The 18187-nt window shown below is 42.1% G+C and overlaps 1 protein-coding gene across 2 annotated transcripts in view; it reads left to right on the top strand.

Moving 5' to 3' along the window:
* The first annotated feature begins 332 nt into the window (after positions 1 to 332).
* Positions 333 to 18187, top strand: part of LOC140714990 (transient receptor potential cation channel subfamily V member 6-like) — a 111992-nt gene continuing 94137 nt past the window's right edge. For both annotated transcript variants that reach the window (XM_073026731.1, XM_073026730.1), the window contains exons 1-2: positions 333 to 469; positions 15719 to 15816. In XM_073026731.1, the coding sequence (XP_072882832.1) occupies positions 339 to 469; positions 15719 to 15816 (229 nt within the window). In that variant the 5' untranslated portion in view covers positions 333 to 338. The remainder of the gene's footprint in view (positions 470 to 15718; positions 15817 to 18187) is intronic.

Below are 18187 nucleotides of genomic sequence, written 5' to 3'. Positions count from 1 at the left end.
AGCACAGGACAGAGAGAGGTACTCCCTCATCTCAAACTGTATAGCCCCTCTTGACCTTCACTTTGCATGAAGCCTCATTTTCTGCATGTGGCAAGTATCACCTTTCTCTGTTTTTTTCATTGTCCAGTGGATAACAAAGGGTTAAATCATGAAGTGAATGCAGTACGAGTCTCGACCAGAGTGTATGTGGGTCCTGCACAGGAGAAGGTTCACAGGAAATTCTTGCCAACTTCAAGGACATTGATGACTTAAAGGGATTCTTTGGGAATCGAGGACCCTGTCTCCCAACAATCATTCATTCTGGGTTATAACAGAAGAGTTGGTGGTAACCAGCAAAGATGTTGGGATTTCTCTCAGAAAGCGGAAAGTGGTCCGTCTCCTGCTGGGTCAACAAGCTCATGTTGAAACTCCAACCGGAGATTGCATGGGAGGAGCGAATCAGCAAACTTCATGGGCGACAGCAGAAGAGGTGAGAGCTAAACACTGATTCTTTCCCTGTGCATGAGAGAGGGTCTGAAATCTTACAGTGTCTATAGTTTCAATTGCTGCTGGAAATGGGGCAAAGCTAGACACCAAATGCAGACAACTATCTGTGATAGCTCAATGGATGGTGGCCAAGCTCACATTTGGTAAATAGTGACACCTTTGGAGTCCAACCAGCAGTTTGTCTCCCTGAGTTCCCAGCAAAAGTCCTTACACAGTACATTGCTCTATTTCTAAATTGAAAAATCCTAGGTGAACTGATGACCGACATCCTGAGGTGGTGAGTAGTGATGGTCCAACGGTGAGTTTGTACCAAATTTGGGGCACTGCTTTGTTTGAAGGGCATTATCAAACTGAATGACTGCCCTAGGAGACTTTCAACATATATCTAGCAAGAGCTGTTCGCAATGTGAGTATGTTAGTGGAAGCCTTGCAACAGGGATATGTGTAATTAGGGGATGCATAATGGAAGGTTTTGTCATAGATGTTCTATAATGGGATGGTGTTCTATAATGGGATAACAGGATAACAGTGAAGCATGAGTATGTGTCATTATATAGGTACTGTATGTAATAGGATGGCTACCTGATATGGCAGGATGCATTGAGGGGTCCTAATAGGATAGTGTATGGTTGAAGCTTGTGTTAGGTGACATAAGAGCATAAGACCATTGAATCTATTTGCTCATGCCATTTGATTATGGCTGATTTGCTGATTTTCTGGTTTATTATCCCTCCCTTCATCTCCTGGTAACCTTTGATGTCCTTACTAAACAAGAACCTCTGCTTTCAATGTACTCTGTAACATAATTGTGTGCATGATGGGGGTGGGGGGGGGGGGGGAAGAAGGAGGTCCACACTTGAGGATACTGTACATTTGCTTTAGGGCAGTGTTTGTTCTTCAGTTGTCTTGTTTCCCTTTTGCTGCTGGCCCATGGCCTCACTCTGCCAAGCACATAGCTGATATTTAGCAGCCACCCATGTTACAAGAACTGATGGCCCAATCAGTGGAGGGAACAGGCCACAGTGGTGAATCCATGGGCATTCAGGCTCATTCTGACAGCCCAAGCAATGGCAGGAGCAGGCCACATCAATGAGGTTTCTTGCGGGTTGGCGGCGCTTGTTTAAAAGTACAGAAGGGATAAGTGGGGTGGCCATTGTTGGGAGTAGGCCAGTGGTGAGAGTAGGTGTCAGGCTTTGGCCCTAAGGAGGCTTCAGCTCGAAAGAGGCATTACCTCTGGGTAAGTTTATGTTAAGATTCCCTTTTTTTTCTCTTACTGTACCTAGTATAGTAAATAGTATAGTAAACCATTTAGCAGCTTAATGTTCCAAGGTTCCGATGTTTCAGACGTGATAGAGGCTGAGGGATGAAAGGACTAGCATTGCTAGTCAGGGAAAATGTTACAGGCAGGACAAATTAGAGGGCTTGTCTATCAAGGCCATATGGGTGGAGCTGAGAAACAGGTGTTACGTTCCCCAGTAACCGGGTGACTTATCAGTAAAGATAGATGGGTCCACTGAAGTCTGATACTACTATTTTCAAACGTTTTTATTTATAAAGGGGCACAAACGCATGGTTAATACAAAACATTCAGATCATGTACGTCGTCACAACTCAATCTAAAGCACAGGTATAGTAATAATCAATCAGAAATAAGCTCTACAGTTGTCTAGGGGTAATGTAGATATATATTGTTTGCTGGATATCTAAAAGTCTTTGCGGTCACTGCAGTTCCACCAGCTGCCGTTGTCGTGGTGTCGCGTTGGTGCACTTTTGTTAGAAAGAGAGAGAGAGAATGAAACATTTACCCGACAGGTTTTCCAACTTGTAGGAGGTAGTCGGAAGTCTCGTTGGGGAATGGACTCTCATCTATGGCTTCCCCTGTAGCTAGGCTGTTCTTCCGTGGTGAGGTTGCCAATCCCAGGCAAGGAAAAGACGCACACGAACCCCACCACCGGCTGTCGCTCTCAAAACGCTGTCGCAAGAATTCTCGCGTATCTTCTGGTGCGTCTGGCGCCCCGCCTCGGCAGCCCACCTTTTATCTGGACTGCCAGGGTTGTAGATGTCCATCAGGGTGGGGGGGGGGGGGGGCGAGGCAATCCTTCCCCCATCACACATTGCCCTGAGATTTTGCACGTAGGCCAGTTCCTTATCCCACAAAGGTGTCTCCCAAGACAATGGCTATGTCCGAGGCTTTTGTCTTGTTGAGCAACCAGCCCACTTTGCCCGAGGGCTTTACACGTGGTCTTCATGAGACAATAGCCAGAGTCGCTTTATTCTGCTTCCCGGGGGTACGTGGTCTTCAGCACGTCTCCCTCTCTCTCTTGGGTCATTTGACCCCCCCTTGACTAGGGCTCTTGCGAATCTCACAAAGGAGGGGGCTGGGGTCATAACACAGGAAAGGTATGACCACATTAATGGAGTTGTATTATAGACCACCCAATAGTCAGTGAGAATTGGAGGAGCAAATCTGCAGAGAGATAACAGACAACTGCAGGAGACAGAAAGTTGTGATAGTAGGGGATTTTAATTTTCCACATATTGATTGTGACTCCCATACTGTTAAAGGTCTAGATGAGTTAGAGCTTGTAAAATGTGTTCAGGAAAGCTTTCTAAATCAATATATAGAGGTACCGACTAGAGAGGATACGATATTAGATCTCCAATTAGGAAACAAGTTAGGACTGGTGATGGAAGTGTGTGTAGGGGAACACTTTGGTTCCAGTGATCATAAAACCATTAGTTTCAACTTGATCATGGATAAAGATAGATCTGGTCCTCGGGTTGAGGATCTAAACTGGAAAAAGGTCAAATTTGAAGAAATGAGAAAGGATCTAAAAAGCATGGATTGGGACAGGTTGTTCTCTGGCAAGGATGTCGTTGGTAAGTGGAAGGCCTTCAAAGGAGAAATTTTGAGAGTGCAGAGTTTGTATGTTCCTGTCAGGATTAAAGGCAAAGTGAATAAGAATAAGGAACCTTGGTTCTCTAGGGATGTTGGAACACTGATAAAGAAGAAGAGAGAAATGTATGACATGTATAGGAAACGGAGCAAATAAGGTACTTGAGGGTATAAAAAGTGCAAAAAATACTTAAAAAAGAAATCAGGAGGGCTTAAAGAAGACATCAGGTAGCTTTGGCAGTTAAGGTGAAGGATAATCCAAAGAGCTTCTACAGGTATATTAAGACCAAAAGGATAGTAAGGGATAAAATTAGTCCTCTTGAAGATCAGAGTGGTCGGCTATGTATGGAACCAAAAGAAATGGGGGAGATCTTACGTGGGATTTTTGCGTCTGTATTTACTAAGGAAAATGGCATGGAGTCAATGGAAATAAGGCAAGCAAGCAGTGAGGTCATGGAACCTATACAGATTGAAGAGGAGGAGATGCTTGCTATCTTGAGGCAAGTCAGAGCAGATAAATCCCCAGGACCTGACAGGGTATTCCCTTGGACCTTGAAGGAGACTAGTGTTGAAATTGCAAGGGCCCTGGCAGATATATTTAAAATGTCGGTATCTACGGGTGAGGTGCCGGAGGATTGGAGGAGAGCTCATGTTGTTCCGTTGTTTAAAAAAGGCTCAAAATGTAATCCGGGAAATTATAGGCTGGTAAGTTTGACGTCCGTAGTAGGTAAATTATTGGAAGGAGTACTAAGAGATAGGATCTACAAGTATTTGGATGGACAGGGACTTATCAGGGAGAGTCAACACAGCTTTGTGCATGGTAGGTCATGTTTAACAAATCGATTAGAGTTTTTCGAGGAGGTTACAAGGAAAGTGGATGAAGGGAAGGCAGTGGATGTTGTCTACATGGATTTCAGTAAGGCCTTTGACAAGGTCCTGCATGCGAGGTTAGTTAGGAAGATTCAGCCGCTAGGTATACATGGTGAGGTAGTAAATTGGATTAGGCAGTGGGTCAGTGGGAGAAGTCAGAGAATGGTAGTGGAGGATTGCTTCACTGAGTGGAGGCCTGTTACTAGTGGTGTGCCACAGGGATCAGTGCTGGGTCCATTGTTATTTGTCATCTATATTAAATGATCTGGATGATAATGTGGTAAATTGAATCAGCAAATTTGCTGATGATACAAAGATTGGAGGTGTAGTGGACAGTGAGGAAGGTTTTCAAAGCTTGCAGAGGGATTTGGACCAGCTGGAAAAATGGGCTGAAAAATGGCAGATGGAGTTTAATACAGACAAGTGTGAGGTATTGCACTTAGGAAGGAAAAACCAAGGTAGAACATACAAGGTAAATGGTAGGGCACTGAGGAGTGCAGTAGAATAGAGGGATCTAGGAATACAGATACAAAATTCCCTAAAAGTGGTGTCACAGGTAGATAGGGTAGTAAATAGAGCTTTTGCTACATTGGCTTCTATAAATCAAAGTATTGAGTATAAGAGTTGGAATGTTATGGTGAGGTTGTATAAGGCATTGGTGAGGCTGAATTTGGAGTATTGTGTGCAGTTTTGGTCACCGAATTACAGGAAGGATATTAATGAGGTTGAAAAAGTGCAGAGAAGGTTTACAAGGATGTTGCCAGGTCTTGAGAAACTGAGTTACAGAGAAAGGTTGAATAGGTTAGATCTTTATTCTCTGGAGTGTAGAAGAATGAGGAGAGACTTGATAGAGATATATAAAATTATGATGGGTATAGATAGAGTGAATGAAAGCAGGCTCTTTCCACTGAGGCTGGGGAGAAAAAAACCAGAGGACATGGGTTAAGGGTGAAGGGGGAAAAGTTTAAAGGGAACATTGGGGGGGGGGTGCTTCTTCACACAGAAAGTGGTGGGAGTGTGGAATGAGCTGCCAGATGAAGTTGTAAGTGCGGGCTCACTTTTAACATTTAAGAAAAACTTGGACAGGTACCTGGATAAGAGGTGTATGGAGGGATATGGGCCAAGGTGCAGGTCAGTGGGACTAGGCAGAAAAATGGTTTGGCACAGCCAAGAAGGGCCAAAAGGCCTGTTTCTGTGCTGTAATGTTCTATGATTCTATGGTTCTAAATGGCTGTTGTGTGTTCTTCATGCCATATGTTAGAGTCTCCCAGGGAACTACATCTGTGTGAAGTGCATCTAGCTGCAGCTCCTTGAAGACCGTGTTAGGGATCTGGAGCAGGAGTGGGATGACCTTCAGCCTGTACGGGAGAGTGAGAGATAATCAATCAGAGTTACAGGGAAGTCACCCCGAAGTTGCAGGAGGCTGGGTGACTGTTAGGAGAAAGAGTAATATGACTAGGCAGTTAGCACAGAGCAACCCGTGGCCATTCCTTTCAATAATAAGTGTATCGTTTTGGATACTGTTGTGGGAGATGACATTCCAGGAACTGCCATGGAGACCAAATTACTGGCATAAGTCCGTGGTGCAAAAGGGAAAGAGGGAGAAGAGGGAAGTGATAGTGATAGGAGACCCAACATTCAAGGAGCAGACAGGAGATTCTGTGGATGTGAAGAGGACACCTGGGTGGTATGCTGCCTCCAAGGTGTCAGGGTCAGGGGCGTCTTGGATTGTGTCCTCAATATTTTGAGGAGGGAGGGTGAGCAGCCAAATGTCTTGGTATCACTGACATAGGAAGGAAAAGCAAAGAAATCCTGAAAGATTTCTGAAAGGCAGAAAGCTGAGAAGCAGGATCTTCCGCATAGTAATTTCTGGATTGCTGCCTGTGCTATGTGCCAGTAAGGGTAGAAGCAGGATGGTTTAGCAGATTAATGAGTGGCCTAGAAGCTGGTGCAGGGGGCAGGGCTTCAGGTTCTTGGATCATTGGGATCTCTTCTGTGGGAGGTATGACCTGTTCAAAAGTGATGGGTTGTACCTGAATCCAAGGGGGACCAATATTCTTGTGGGCAGGTTTGTTTGACCTGTTGGGAGGGTTTAAACTAATCTGGCTGGGGGGTGGGAACCAGAATGTAAGGACCTGGATAGGATAGATGGTAACAAAGCAAAGATAGCAAGCAGTCAGACTGTCAGGAAGGGCAGGCAGATGATAGGAGATAATTGCAGCCAGCATGATGAATATCAGTGCATTCGGCATGCAGAATCAAAAAGCTAGCAAATACAGTATTCAAAGTGTTGTATCTCACTGCACGGAGTATAACAAATAACAAATTGCTGCACTATTACAAATTGTCATGTTTGTAGTTGTGGCTATCACTGAATCCTGGCTGAAGGATGGTTGTAGTGGAGCTAAATGTTCATGGTTACATGTATCTGAGGGATAGGAGGGTAAGCAGAAGGGGTGTTCTGGCTCCGCTGGTAAAGAATGGAATTAAATCAGTAGAAAGATGTGACATAAGATCAGAAGATATTGAATCCTTGTGGGTTGAGTTAAGAAACTGCAAGAGTAGAAGGACTCTGATGGCAGTTATATACAGGGCTCGCAACAGAAGTTGGGATGTGGACCACTGATTACAACAGGAAATGGAAAGGCATGTCAAAAGGGCAATGTTATGATCGTCATGGGAGATTTCAATATGCAGATCGATTGGGAAAATCAGACTGGAAATAGATCCCAAGAGAGTGAGTTTTTTGAATGCCTAAGAGATGGCTTTTTAGAGCAGTTTGTCATTGATCCTTCTAGGGGAGTAGTTATATTGGACTGGGTGATTAGGGAGCTTAATGTAAAAGAAACCTTAGGAGGCAGTGATCACAATATGATGGAGTTCAACTTGAAATTTGATAGGGAGGAAGTAAAGTTTGATGTAGCAGTATTTCAGTTGAGTAAAAGAAATTATAAAAAATAAAAATAAAGGCCAAAATAAATTGGAAGGAGATGTTGGCAGGGGTGACATCAGAATAGCAATGGCATGAGTTTCTGGCAAAAATGAGAAAGGTGCAGAATAGATGTATTCCAAGAATGAAGAAATAGTGAAATGGCAAAATAGTACAACTGTGGCTAACAAGGGAAGTCAAAGCTAATGTAAAAGCAAAAGATAGGGCATACAGCAAAGCAAAAATCAGTGAGAAGATTTAGGACTGGGAAGCTTTTAAAAACCTACAGAAAGCAACTAAAATTCATTAGGAGGGAAAAGATGAAATATGAAAAGCAAGCTAGCAAACAATATTGAAGTGGATAGTAAAAGCTTTTTCAAATATGTAAAAAAAAAAGAGATGAGAGTGGATAAAGGACTGCTAGAAAATGAGGCTGGAGAAGTAATAATGGGGGACAAGGAGATGGCAGATGAACTAACTGAGTATTTTGCATCCTTCTTTACAGTGGAAGACATTAGCAGTGTGCCAGATGTTGAAGGGTGTGAGGGAAGAGAAGTGAGTGCAGTTACTATTACAAGGGAGAAGGTGCTCAAAAAGCTGAAAGACCTAAGGGTACATAAGTCACCTGGACCAGAAGAACTTCACCCTAGGGTTCTGAAAGAGGTAGCAGTAGAGATTGTGGAGGTAATAGTAATAATCTTTCAAAAATCATTGGACACTGGCATTGTGCCAGAGGACTGAAAAATTGCAAATGTCACTCCATTTTTTAAGAAAGGAGGAAGGCAGCAGAAAGGAAAGTATAGACCAGTTAGCGTGACCTCAGTGGTTGGGAAGATATTGGAGTCAATTGTTAAGGATGAGGTTATGGAATACTTGGTAACACAGGACAAGATAAGAAAAAGTCAGCATGGTTTCTTTAAGGGAAAATCTTGCCTGACGAACCTGTTGGAATTCTTTGAGGCGATTACGAGTAGGATAGATAGAACATAGGACATAGAATAGTACAGCACAGTACAGGCCCTTCAGCCCACAATGTTGTGCCAACCCTTAAACCCTGCCTTCCATATAACCCCCACCTTAAATTCCTCCAGATAAAGGGAAAGAAGTGAGTTGTACATTTAGACTTTCAGAAAGCCTTTGACTAGGTGCCACAAATGAGTCTGCTTACTAAGTTTAGAGCCCATGGTATTACAGGAAAGTTGCTGGCATGGTCAGAGCATTGGCTGATCAGTAGGAGGCAGCGAATGGGAATAAAAGATTCCTTTTCTGGTTGGCTGCCAGTGAATAGTGGTGTTCCGTAGGATTCAGTGTTGGGACTGCTTTTTATGCTGTATATCAATGATTTAGTTGATGGAATAGATGGCTTTATTGGCAAGTTTGCAGATGATATGAAGATTGGTGGAGGGCTAGGTCATGTTGAGGAAATAGGTAGGCTGCAGAAGGACTTAGAAAGATTAGGAATGAAATTAGGAAAGAAATGAAATACAATGTTGAAAAATGCATTTTCATACATTTTGGTAGAAGAAATAAATGTGCAAACTAATTTCTAAATGGGGAGAAATCCAAAACTCTGAGAATCCCCTAAAGGTTAATCTGCAGGTAGAGTCTGTGGTGAGGAAGGCAAATGCAATGTTAGCATTCATTTCAAAAGGTCTAGAATACAAGAACAGGGATGTGATGCTGAGGCTTTATAAAGCATTGCTGAGGTCTCACCTTGAGTATTGTGAACAGTTTTGGTCTCCTCATCTAAGAAAAGCTTTGCTGCCATTGGAGAGGGTTCAGAGGAGGTTCAGAAGGATGGTTCTGGGACTGAAAGGGTTATAGTACGAGGAATGTTTGATAGCTCTGGGTCTGTACTCACTGGAATTTAGAAGATTGAGGGGGGAACTCATTGAAATCATTTGAATGTTGAAATACCTAGACAGAGTAGATATGGAAAGGGTGTTTACCATGGTGGGAGAGTTGAGGACAAGAGGGCACAGCCTCATGATAGAGGGGTGTCCACTTAAAACAGAGCTGTGGAGAAACCACTTTAGCCAGAGGATGGTGAATATTCTACTAAGAACCTATACTGTAGAAAAGATAACTCCTGTGGGAATAACATCCATAACTGCAATGAGCCCTTCTGGCTTGTACAGGGAGCTGGAGAGCACTGGGCTCCAAAGTTTCTAGAGCACATGAACTGATTAATTCAAGTACTCTAAAGGTTGAGTGGAACCCATGGAAATGCCAGTGTCCCAATAACCAAGAAGAATGGGTCTGTCAGGATCTATGGTGACTTTAAGCTCACTATTAACCCAGTACTGAAAGTAGATCAATATTTTCTGCCCAGGATAGAGGACATCTTCAGTAAAGTGGAGGCCTACAGATGGAGGTGGAAGAAGAGTCCAAAGAATTTCTCACCATAAACATTCACAATGGGCTCTATCATTATAGTAAGGCTTATTTTCGGAGTATCATCTAAACTCTCATTCTGGCAAAAAGCTAAGGACCAGGTGCTGTAAGGCTGCCCAGGCACTCAGTGTTACCTGGATAACAACATTGTTACTGGTAAGGAAGACAAGGAGCATTTCCAAAATCTCAAAAGACTGTGAAAAAAGTTAGAAGATTATGGGCTCAGAGCATGTTCACACAACAAGTGTGAATGTTTTAAACCAAGCATCACATATTGTGGTCACACCATTGATGCACAAGAATTACACAAGTGTGCTGAGAAATTTCAAGCAATGGTGGATACCACAAGACCAAAGGACGTGTCACAGTTGCAGTCCTTTTAAGGATTTGTCAATTACTACGGCAGGTTCCTGTTAAACCTGGCTACTGTGCTTCAGCACTTGAACTCAGTTCAGGAAGAAATGGCAATGGACAAAGCAGTGTGAGGCATCTAGCTTCAAAAAGGCGATGTTAGACACTGTACTCACACATTATGATCCGCATAATCTGGAGAAGCTTGCCTGTGACGCCTTGCCTTATGGCACAGATACAATTAGGTCACATGTTATGAATAATGGCAATGACTGCCCCATAGTCTTTGCATCATGTTGCCTTACCACTGCAGAGAAACATTACGCATATTGACAGGAAGGCCTTGAGTCTGGTTTGGGGTGTAAAACGTTTCAACCAGTACTTGTATGAGAGAGAGTTTACCCTCATTACTGATCATCAACCACTAGTGTTTATTTTCATTCCACAGAAGGATGCTTCATTAACAGTAGCAGCATGAATACAGAGATGGGCTCTGTTTCTTGAAGGACACAATTAAAAGAACAAATTCAGGAGGACAATTAATCATGGAAATGCTGGAGGATGTCCAGTTAACCCTTGGAAAACAAAATACCTGAAAAATTTACAAAAGAGGGCACTCTTCTTGACGTTTTCTCCCTAACACAAATTGAATTTCTCCCTATTACACCAGAGATGATCCAAATGGAAACTAGCAAAGACCCTATCTGTTTCAGGCCTACATGGTCACCCATAATGACTGAAATGTGCAGCAAAAATACCATTTCCCCCATTTTTATCACATTGGGATGAACTTGTCCTTGATGAAGGTCGTCTTATGTGGGAATTGAGAGTTGTATCATCCAAGTTGAGAGCTAAAGTGTTAGAGGAGCAACATGCTGGCCATTTAGGCATGGTCAAAATGAAGGCATTGGCTTGAAGCTTTGCCTGGTGGCCTGGGATAGATCAGCAGATAGAGCAGCTTGCCATGCACTGTTCGGGATGTCAACATGTGGAGATGATGTCAAGAGCAGTGCCTTTTCATCCCTGGGAATGGCCTGCATTGTCCTGCCCCAGAGACAACTCCAACAACCACCATGGAGGAGGCCCCAGAACTTGATATTGTTTCACAGCCACAAATCTCACCTGCCAAGCAGAGGGAACCCCCTTGTCGGGAAAGATATTATCCCAGAAGAGTAATAAAGCTTCCACAACAATTAAAATCTTTAGGTCTGAATGGGACAATTTAAAACCTACTATGCAGTAGATGTCTGTATAATAGTCGTATTATTTAGTATATTATGTAAGTAGTTGGGTTACATTCTCTATTGACATGGAGTTTATAGCTAAGCAGGGAGGAGTGTTTTATGTTTAATATTTTGGTAATTGTTGAGTAATATTGTAAGTATATTGTTTGATTAAGCATTGTTCATTTACGTAATTGATTGCAGGTTATCTGTAGAAGTTCATAAATGGCATACATCATCACACCACCACGTGATATATGCACACCTCACTTAAAGTAAAAACCTAATTTAGACTCACATTTCGGACTCTCTGTCTTTTCCTTTAAATTAGGTTTATACTTTGGAGTTATAAAACATAACAGTAGCCATGCCAGTTTCCAGCAGAGCAAATCCACCAATGCCATTCTCCCTCGTAACATTTCCCTACATCTTTGCAACATTTTCTGACCCAACACCCATCAACACTCCTTGGATTCTTTTGCCTCTTATTTGCACTGAGGGATAATTTACAGTGGAAAATTAACCTACCAGCATGTCTTTGTGCTGGTGGAGGAAACTTGAGCACACAGAGTAAACCGACACAGGAACAGTGGGATCATGCAAACTCCACAAAGAAAGCACCAGAGGTCAAGATTGAACCCTGAGGCAGCAGCTACCTGCTGCTTAGTCATTTTACTCAAAATTTAAAAGAAAGACTTGCAGTTAAAAGGGCATTCCATAAACTCTATTTGTTTTCACAAAACAGGACGGTACTCAAAATAGAGAGAAAATAGAGAGAAACTTCAGTGGATCGAGCAGCATCTGTGGGAGAAGGGAATTGTCAGTGTTGTGTTGAGTCCTAATGCAAGGTTTTGACCTCAGATATCGACAATTCCTATTACTGGAAGTTAGAGAAATCAATATTCGTGCCATCATTTTGGAGGCTACTCAAATGGAATATGAGATGTTTCTCTTCCAATCTGAGTTTGGCCTCAACATGCCATTACAGGTGGCCTTTCAGAATGAGTATCAGAATCAGGTTTATTATTACTGGCATGTGTTGTGATTAATTTAGCAGCAGCAGTTCAATGCAATACATAATATCAAAGAAGAGGAAAGAAAATAAGTAAATCAATTACATTGTACGTATATTGAATAGATTAAAAATAGTGCAACAATCCCCAGAAATAATACATATTAAAAAAATGAGGTAGTGTTCACAAGTTCAATGTCCATTTAGGAATCGGATGGCAGAGGGGAAGAAGCTGTTCCTGAATCGCTGAGTGTGTGCCTTCAGGCTGCTGTACCTCCTACCTGATGGTAACAGTGAGAAAAGGGCATGTTCTGGGTGCTGTAGGTCCTTAATAATGGACGCTGCCTTTCTGAGACACTGTTCCTTGAAGATGTCCTGGGTACTTTGTAGGCTGGTACCCAAAATGGAGCTGACTAAATTTACAACTCTATGCTGCTTCTTTCGGTCTTATGCAGTAGACCCCACCACCCCCCATACCAGTGATGCAGCCTGTCAGAATGCTCTCCACAGTACACCTATAGAAGTTTTTGAGTGTATTTGTTGACATGCCAAATCTTTTCAAACTCCTAATGAAGTAAAGTCGCTGTCTTACCTTCTTTATAACTGCATTGATGTGTTGGGACTAGGTTAGGTCCTCAGAGATCTTGACTCCCAGGAGCTTGAAACTGATCACTCTCTCTATTTCTGATCCCTCTGTGAGGGATTACCTTTCCTGAAGTCCACAATCAGCTTTTTTGTCTTACTGACACTGAGAGCAAAGTTTGACAGGCATTTCACAATGGGAATGGGAAATCAAATCGAAATGGATAGTCACTGGAAGATCCTGTCTTTTGCGATGGTCAGAGTGAAGGAGCTCGACAAAGATGTTTCCCAATCTGCATCGGGTCATGCTGATATAGGGGAGGCTGCAGTGTGAGCACCAGATATGGATGATTCCAACAGACTTGCAGGTGAAGTGTCACTTGTAAGAATGTTTAGGGCTCTGAATGCAGGGATAAATGCCAGGAGGGGAATCAGCAAGGAGGGAATAGTGAGCAAGCGAATCATGTAGAGAATGACTTCTATGAAAGTGGAGTGGGTAGGAGAAGGAAATATGTACCTAGGGGTAGGTTCCTTTTGTGGACAATGATGTGCTGAATATGATATTGACATGTCAGTTCATGGCTTCCTCTACTGTCGTAATGAGGCCAAAGTCAGATTGGAGGAGCAACACCCTATATTCCATCTGGGTAGCCTCCAACCTGATGGTATGAACATTTACATTCAGTGGTCACTTTGTTAAGTACACCTGCTTGTTAATGCAGGTGTACTTAATATTTAATCAGCCAATCAGGTGGCAGCAACTCAATGCATGAAAGCATACAGACGTGGTCAAGAAGTTCAGTTGTTGTCCAGATCAAACATCAGAATGTGGAAGAAATGTGATCTAAGTAACTTTGACTGTTGGTGCCAGATGGGTTAGATTTGAATATCTCAAACTGCTGATCTCCTGGGATTTTCACACACAACTGTTTCTAGAGTTTATAGAGAATGGTGCAAAAAAAGATAAAACATCCAATGAACAGTAGTTCCGAGGACAAAAACACATCAGAGAAGAATGGGTGGACTGGTTTAAGCTGATAGGAAGGTGACAGTAACTCAAGTAACCATGCATTACTTATTTTTTTACTGAGTTAAGTATTGTATGTAATTAGTTTTGCTACAACAAGTGTATGGGACATTGGAAAAAAGTTGAATTTCCCCATGGGGATGAATAAAGTATCTATCTATCTATCTATCTATCTTACAACAGTGGTGTGCAGAAGAGCATCTCTGAGTGCACAGCACATTGGACCTTGTTATGTGTCCTCTCTCATTGAAACGGAGACACTTTTTTCTCCCTTATTAGGGAGAGAGAGTGCCTGTGGTATGTTGAATACCGGGTGAATGAGCGGATGTATATTGTATACATTCCTCTGATATTAAATGTACCTTTGAAACCTTGGGCCTTGAAGTAGAATCACTAAAAGTTAACACACACATACAGGAGGTAATTAAGAAGCAAGAGCATAAGAGTACAGATGCCTTGCTGCAATTATAGGTGGCTTTCGTGAGGCCATACCTAGTATATTGTATACACTCCTACTCTTGCTAGCCAAGGAAGGACAGATCTGCAGCAAAGGGTTGATAGTTTTATTCTTAAGAAGGCAAATTTGTTTTATGAAGACAGTAAGTAAATTGGGTCTCTGGTATTTCACTAGCAGGGCTGTCTACCTGGGGTCATAATCTTATAACAAGGGGTCATCCATTCAAAAGTTCAAAAGGTTCAAAGGTTCATTTTATTGCTAAAGTCTGCATATACAATGCAACTCTGATATTTATATTCTCTAGATAGCCATGAAATACAGAAAAGAGAAAGGACAGACCACTCCCCACACAAAAAGGAAAAAGAAACAAAATTTGCAAGCCTCAATTTCCCCTCCCATGCACAAAAGCTAATAGATCACCCACATGGAAAATGGTGGCTAGAACATCAAACCCTAAACCCCAATCCCCTCCCTTGCAAAAAAACAGACAATAACATCAAACTCCTAACCCTCTCTCACAGAAATGAACAGTGACAACAGCACCAAACCCCAAGTCTCCTTTCTCACAGAAAAGAACAGCAACAACAATATGAAACCCCCAACACATACACACAAAAAAGATTGCCCAAGCATAACCCAAATCCTCAACCCCTCCCTCTCAAAAAACTAACATATTGCCCACTCAGACCCCAGCCCACCAATTGACAACAAGAAAGAAATCACAGAAAACAGCAGGAGAGCAATATAAACTACAGTCCAATAATTACATAAATCTTAGAATTTCAAAAATATCCTCCTGTCAGAATTGAACTCAGTCCTTCTGTGAAGAACAAGCTGACCTGCAGCCTTCTGAACGCCACTGACCAAGCTATCAACCTGTCAACCCGTGGCCTCTGTGGTGAGCAACTGCTGACCTCCTTCATAATTGCCTCAATGCTTCAATCTTTCTCAGCGCCTCAAAATGGAGTTAATCATGGCCCCCACCCTGTCTCTGGTCTTCTCAATGAGGAGCTCTCGGTCCTCTCCAGGGCCAGCAGAGTGTTAGATCATTCAATCAAACTCCAAACTGCACATCACAGACTCCAACAGTTTCCAAAATGCGATCAAGACCAAAAGAACAAGCAGATGGTGGAGAAAAAGTGAAACAATTGAAGACAGTAGCTGGAAGATGTCGCCTGGAATTGTTCACTGGCGCCATCTTGACCAGACCTCCTTTGCCATTTTGAATTGTGAGTTGTGAAGAAAGTTCTTAGCACAGTGGGTAGTAAGCCTTTTGAACTTTCTGCTCTAGAGGGCTATAGGAGCTTCGTTGCTGAATGTATTCAAGATGAAGATTGATAGCTTGCTAGACATAAAGAGGACTGAAGGACAGGTAGTTAGTGCAGAAAAGCGGTGCTGAATGGTGGAGTAGGTATGAGGGAACCAAATGGCGTGTTCCTGCCTCTGTTTCTCATGTTCCAAAGTCTTCACTGTGCCATTTTCTCCCCTTAGGATCACTGAGACACCTCTGTTTTCAGCTGCAAGAGTAAATGATGTGAGCGCCATTAAAAAACTCTTGGAGTCACCAACTGTGGATCCTTTTGAGAAAGGTGAGAGCCTGTAATTTATTATGTAGAAAGAGAATTCCTAAGCATTTTCTACACTGTTCTAAGTGTTGACTTTATATTACTCCATTAGCATTTGAATAACTGAGCATTCAGAAGGCTTAGCAAATCTACACCATGGACTGACTAAAGGAGTGGAAATGCAAGTCTTTGATGGTTTGAAGAGTCATTCTACCAAGTTCCACTTCCATTTTACTGAATTATTAGACAGGATTACAAGTTGCAGGATCAGCCCCACCAGCAACTATTAGTTGTTAAGGCTGGAGCTCTGGAAATGCTTCCTTGAGCTTTGCCTTTCTACTTCCTTTCCTGATGCCTTAAGCTGCAATATTTGTTTTGTTCTTTGGCTTGAACAGTCTCTATAAAATTCTCCTAACATTCTAGCAACATTAAACTATATTATCTGATAATCAAAGGATATTGAAGTGCAGCAATTGGGTTTTGAACTTGGACCATGCCTTCACCTGGGGGGAGGGTGAAATTTCAGTGCCAGGGATTTCCCAAGCCAGTGGGAAATTTGAGATCAAGCAAGTAGTGGTCATTGATCTATGCCACATCTCCAGATTGCAGCGTTATCAAAATGATCAGTTTTTCATTTTATGAAAAAAAAACTGATCATTGTGCTTGAGTAGGGGCAGCAAGCAATATGGGCATATATGTTTATCAGACTTGAGGATCTTCTGAAATTTCAAGGAGTAATAGTTTGCGCAGGTACAGTTCAGTGTGGTCTTCACATGAACCGCCCCAAGAATAATAGAAAAACAGAAAAGGCTCTCACATTCCGAAATGTGTGTGATTATCCTCTTGGTCAGTTGATTCTATGCACATTGGAAGATTGTATGACTTTCATTCCACACTATCCCCTGTGCTCACCTTTTTCAGCTGTCATACCAGTCTGACGGATGACTGTTGAGACCTCTAATGTTGCCTGGAATGAAAATAGAAAATGCTGGAAATCCTTAGAAGGCTAAGTAGTGTCTGTAAAGACAGAAATAGAGTCAACATTTCAGATCAGTAGCCTTTCAGCAGAAGTAAGAAAAGTCAGAAAGTCAATATTTCAGTGTGAAAAAGATGAAGAGGACTTTGGAGAACAAAGGGAACATCTTTGGTTGGGTAGAGACCAAAGATATAGATGGTGTTAGAGTTGCCTGAGAGAGACAAGTCTTATTGGTCATTGAAAGATATGGCATGGATCGGCCTTTCAGCCCACTACGTCTGTGCAGACCATCAACTTGTACTATTCCACTATCCTACATTAATCACACATTAATTTTTTTTCTTGTTATTTGTAACTGATCTGTCTGGACAACTTCTTCAAGAGTACCAATTTTGACGCTTGCTAACCATTTGCTCTTAATATGTCTATATTATGTCCTTGAGATTATTTTTCACCTTGTCTGCTACCTCATGATGCCTATACTTGCTATGCACTTCCTTCTTCTTCTTAACCAGGGCCTTAATATCTGTCAAAAACCAAGGTTCCCAAACCTATTAGCCTTGCCTTTTATTCTGACTTTATTTCTGATACACTCTGTACTCTCAGAATTAGACTTTTGCAAGCCTGCCACTTCTCAAGCATCATTTTGCCAGAACAGAACCTATCCCAATCCACACCTACCAGATCTCTTCTAAAGCCATCAAAATTGGCCGTTCTCCAATTGAGAATCTCAACTTGCAGACCAATTCTATCCTTCTTCATTATTATATTGAAACAGATGGAATTAATATCACTTGAATCAAAGTGTTCCCTAAACATACATCTGTCCCCTGTACTGTCTCATTCACTAAGAGGAGATCCAGTATTGCACCCTCTCTAGTTAGGAACTCTACATATTGATTAAGGAAACTTTCCTGATTACACTTGACAAACGCTATCCCATCCAATCCTTATACAGTACAATATGAGCGACCTAGTCAATATGTGGAAAGTTGAAATCTCCTATTATCACAACCTTGTTTTTCTTGTAATTGTCTGCTATCTCTCTACAAATTTGCTCCTCTAAATCCTGATATTGGGATGTTTGTAATATATTCCCATTAATTGGTCATCTTTTCATATTCCTAAGTTCCACCCACATTACTTCTGTAGATGAGTCCACTAGTATTTCCTCCCTGAGTGCTGCTGTGACATTTTCCCCAGTTAGTAATGTCACCCCTGCTCTTTTATTATGTCTAAAACAATGGAACCCCAAAACACTGAGCTGCCAATTCTGCCCCTCCCCTTGCACTAAGTCTCACTAATGGCTAAAACATGTAATTCCATGTGTTCATCCATGCTCTGAGTTCATTACTGTACCCACAATATGGCTTGCATTAAAATATAAGCAACTCAGAACATTAGCCAAAGTTCAAAGTA

The sequence above is a fragment of the Hemitrygon akajei genome, chromosome 22 (assembly GCF_048418815.1).
Source record: "Hemitrygon akajei chromosome 22, sHemAka1.3, whole genome shotgun sequence".
NCBI lineage: Eukaryota > Metazoa > Chordata > Chondrichthyes > Myliobatiformes > Dasyatidae > Hemitrygon > Hemitrygon akajei.
This window is presented reverse-complemented; position numbering and strand designations above follow the sequence as displayed.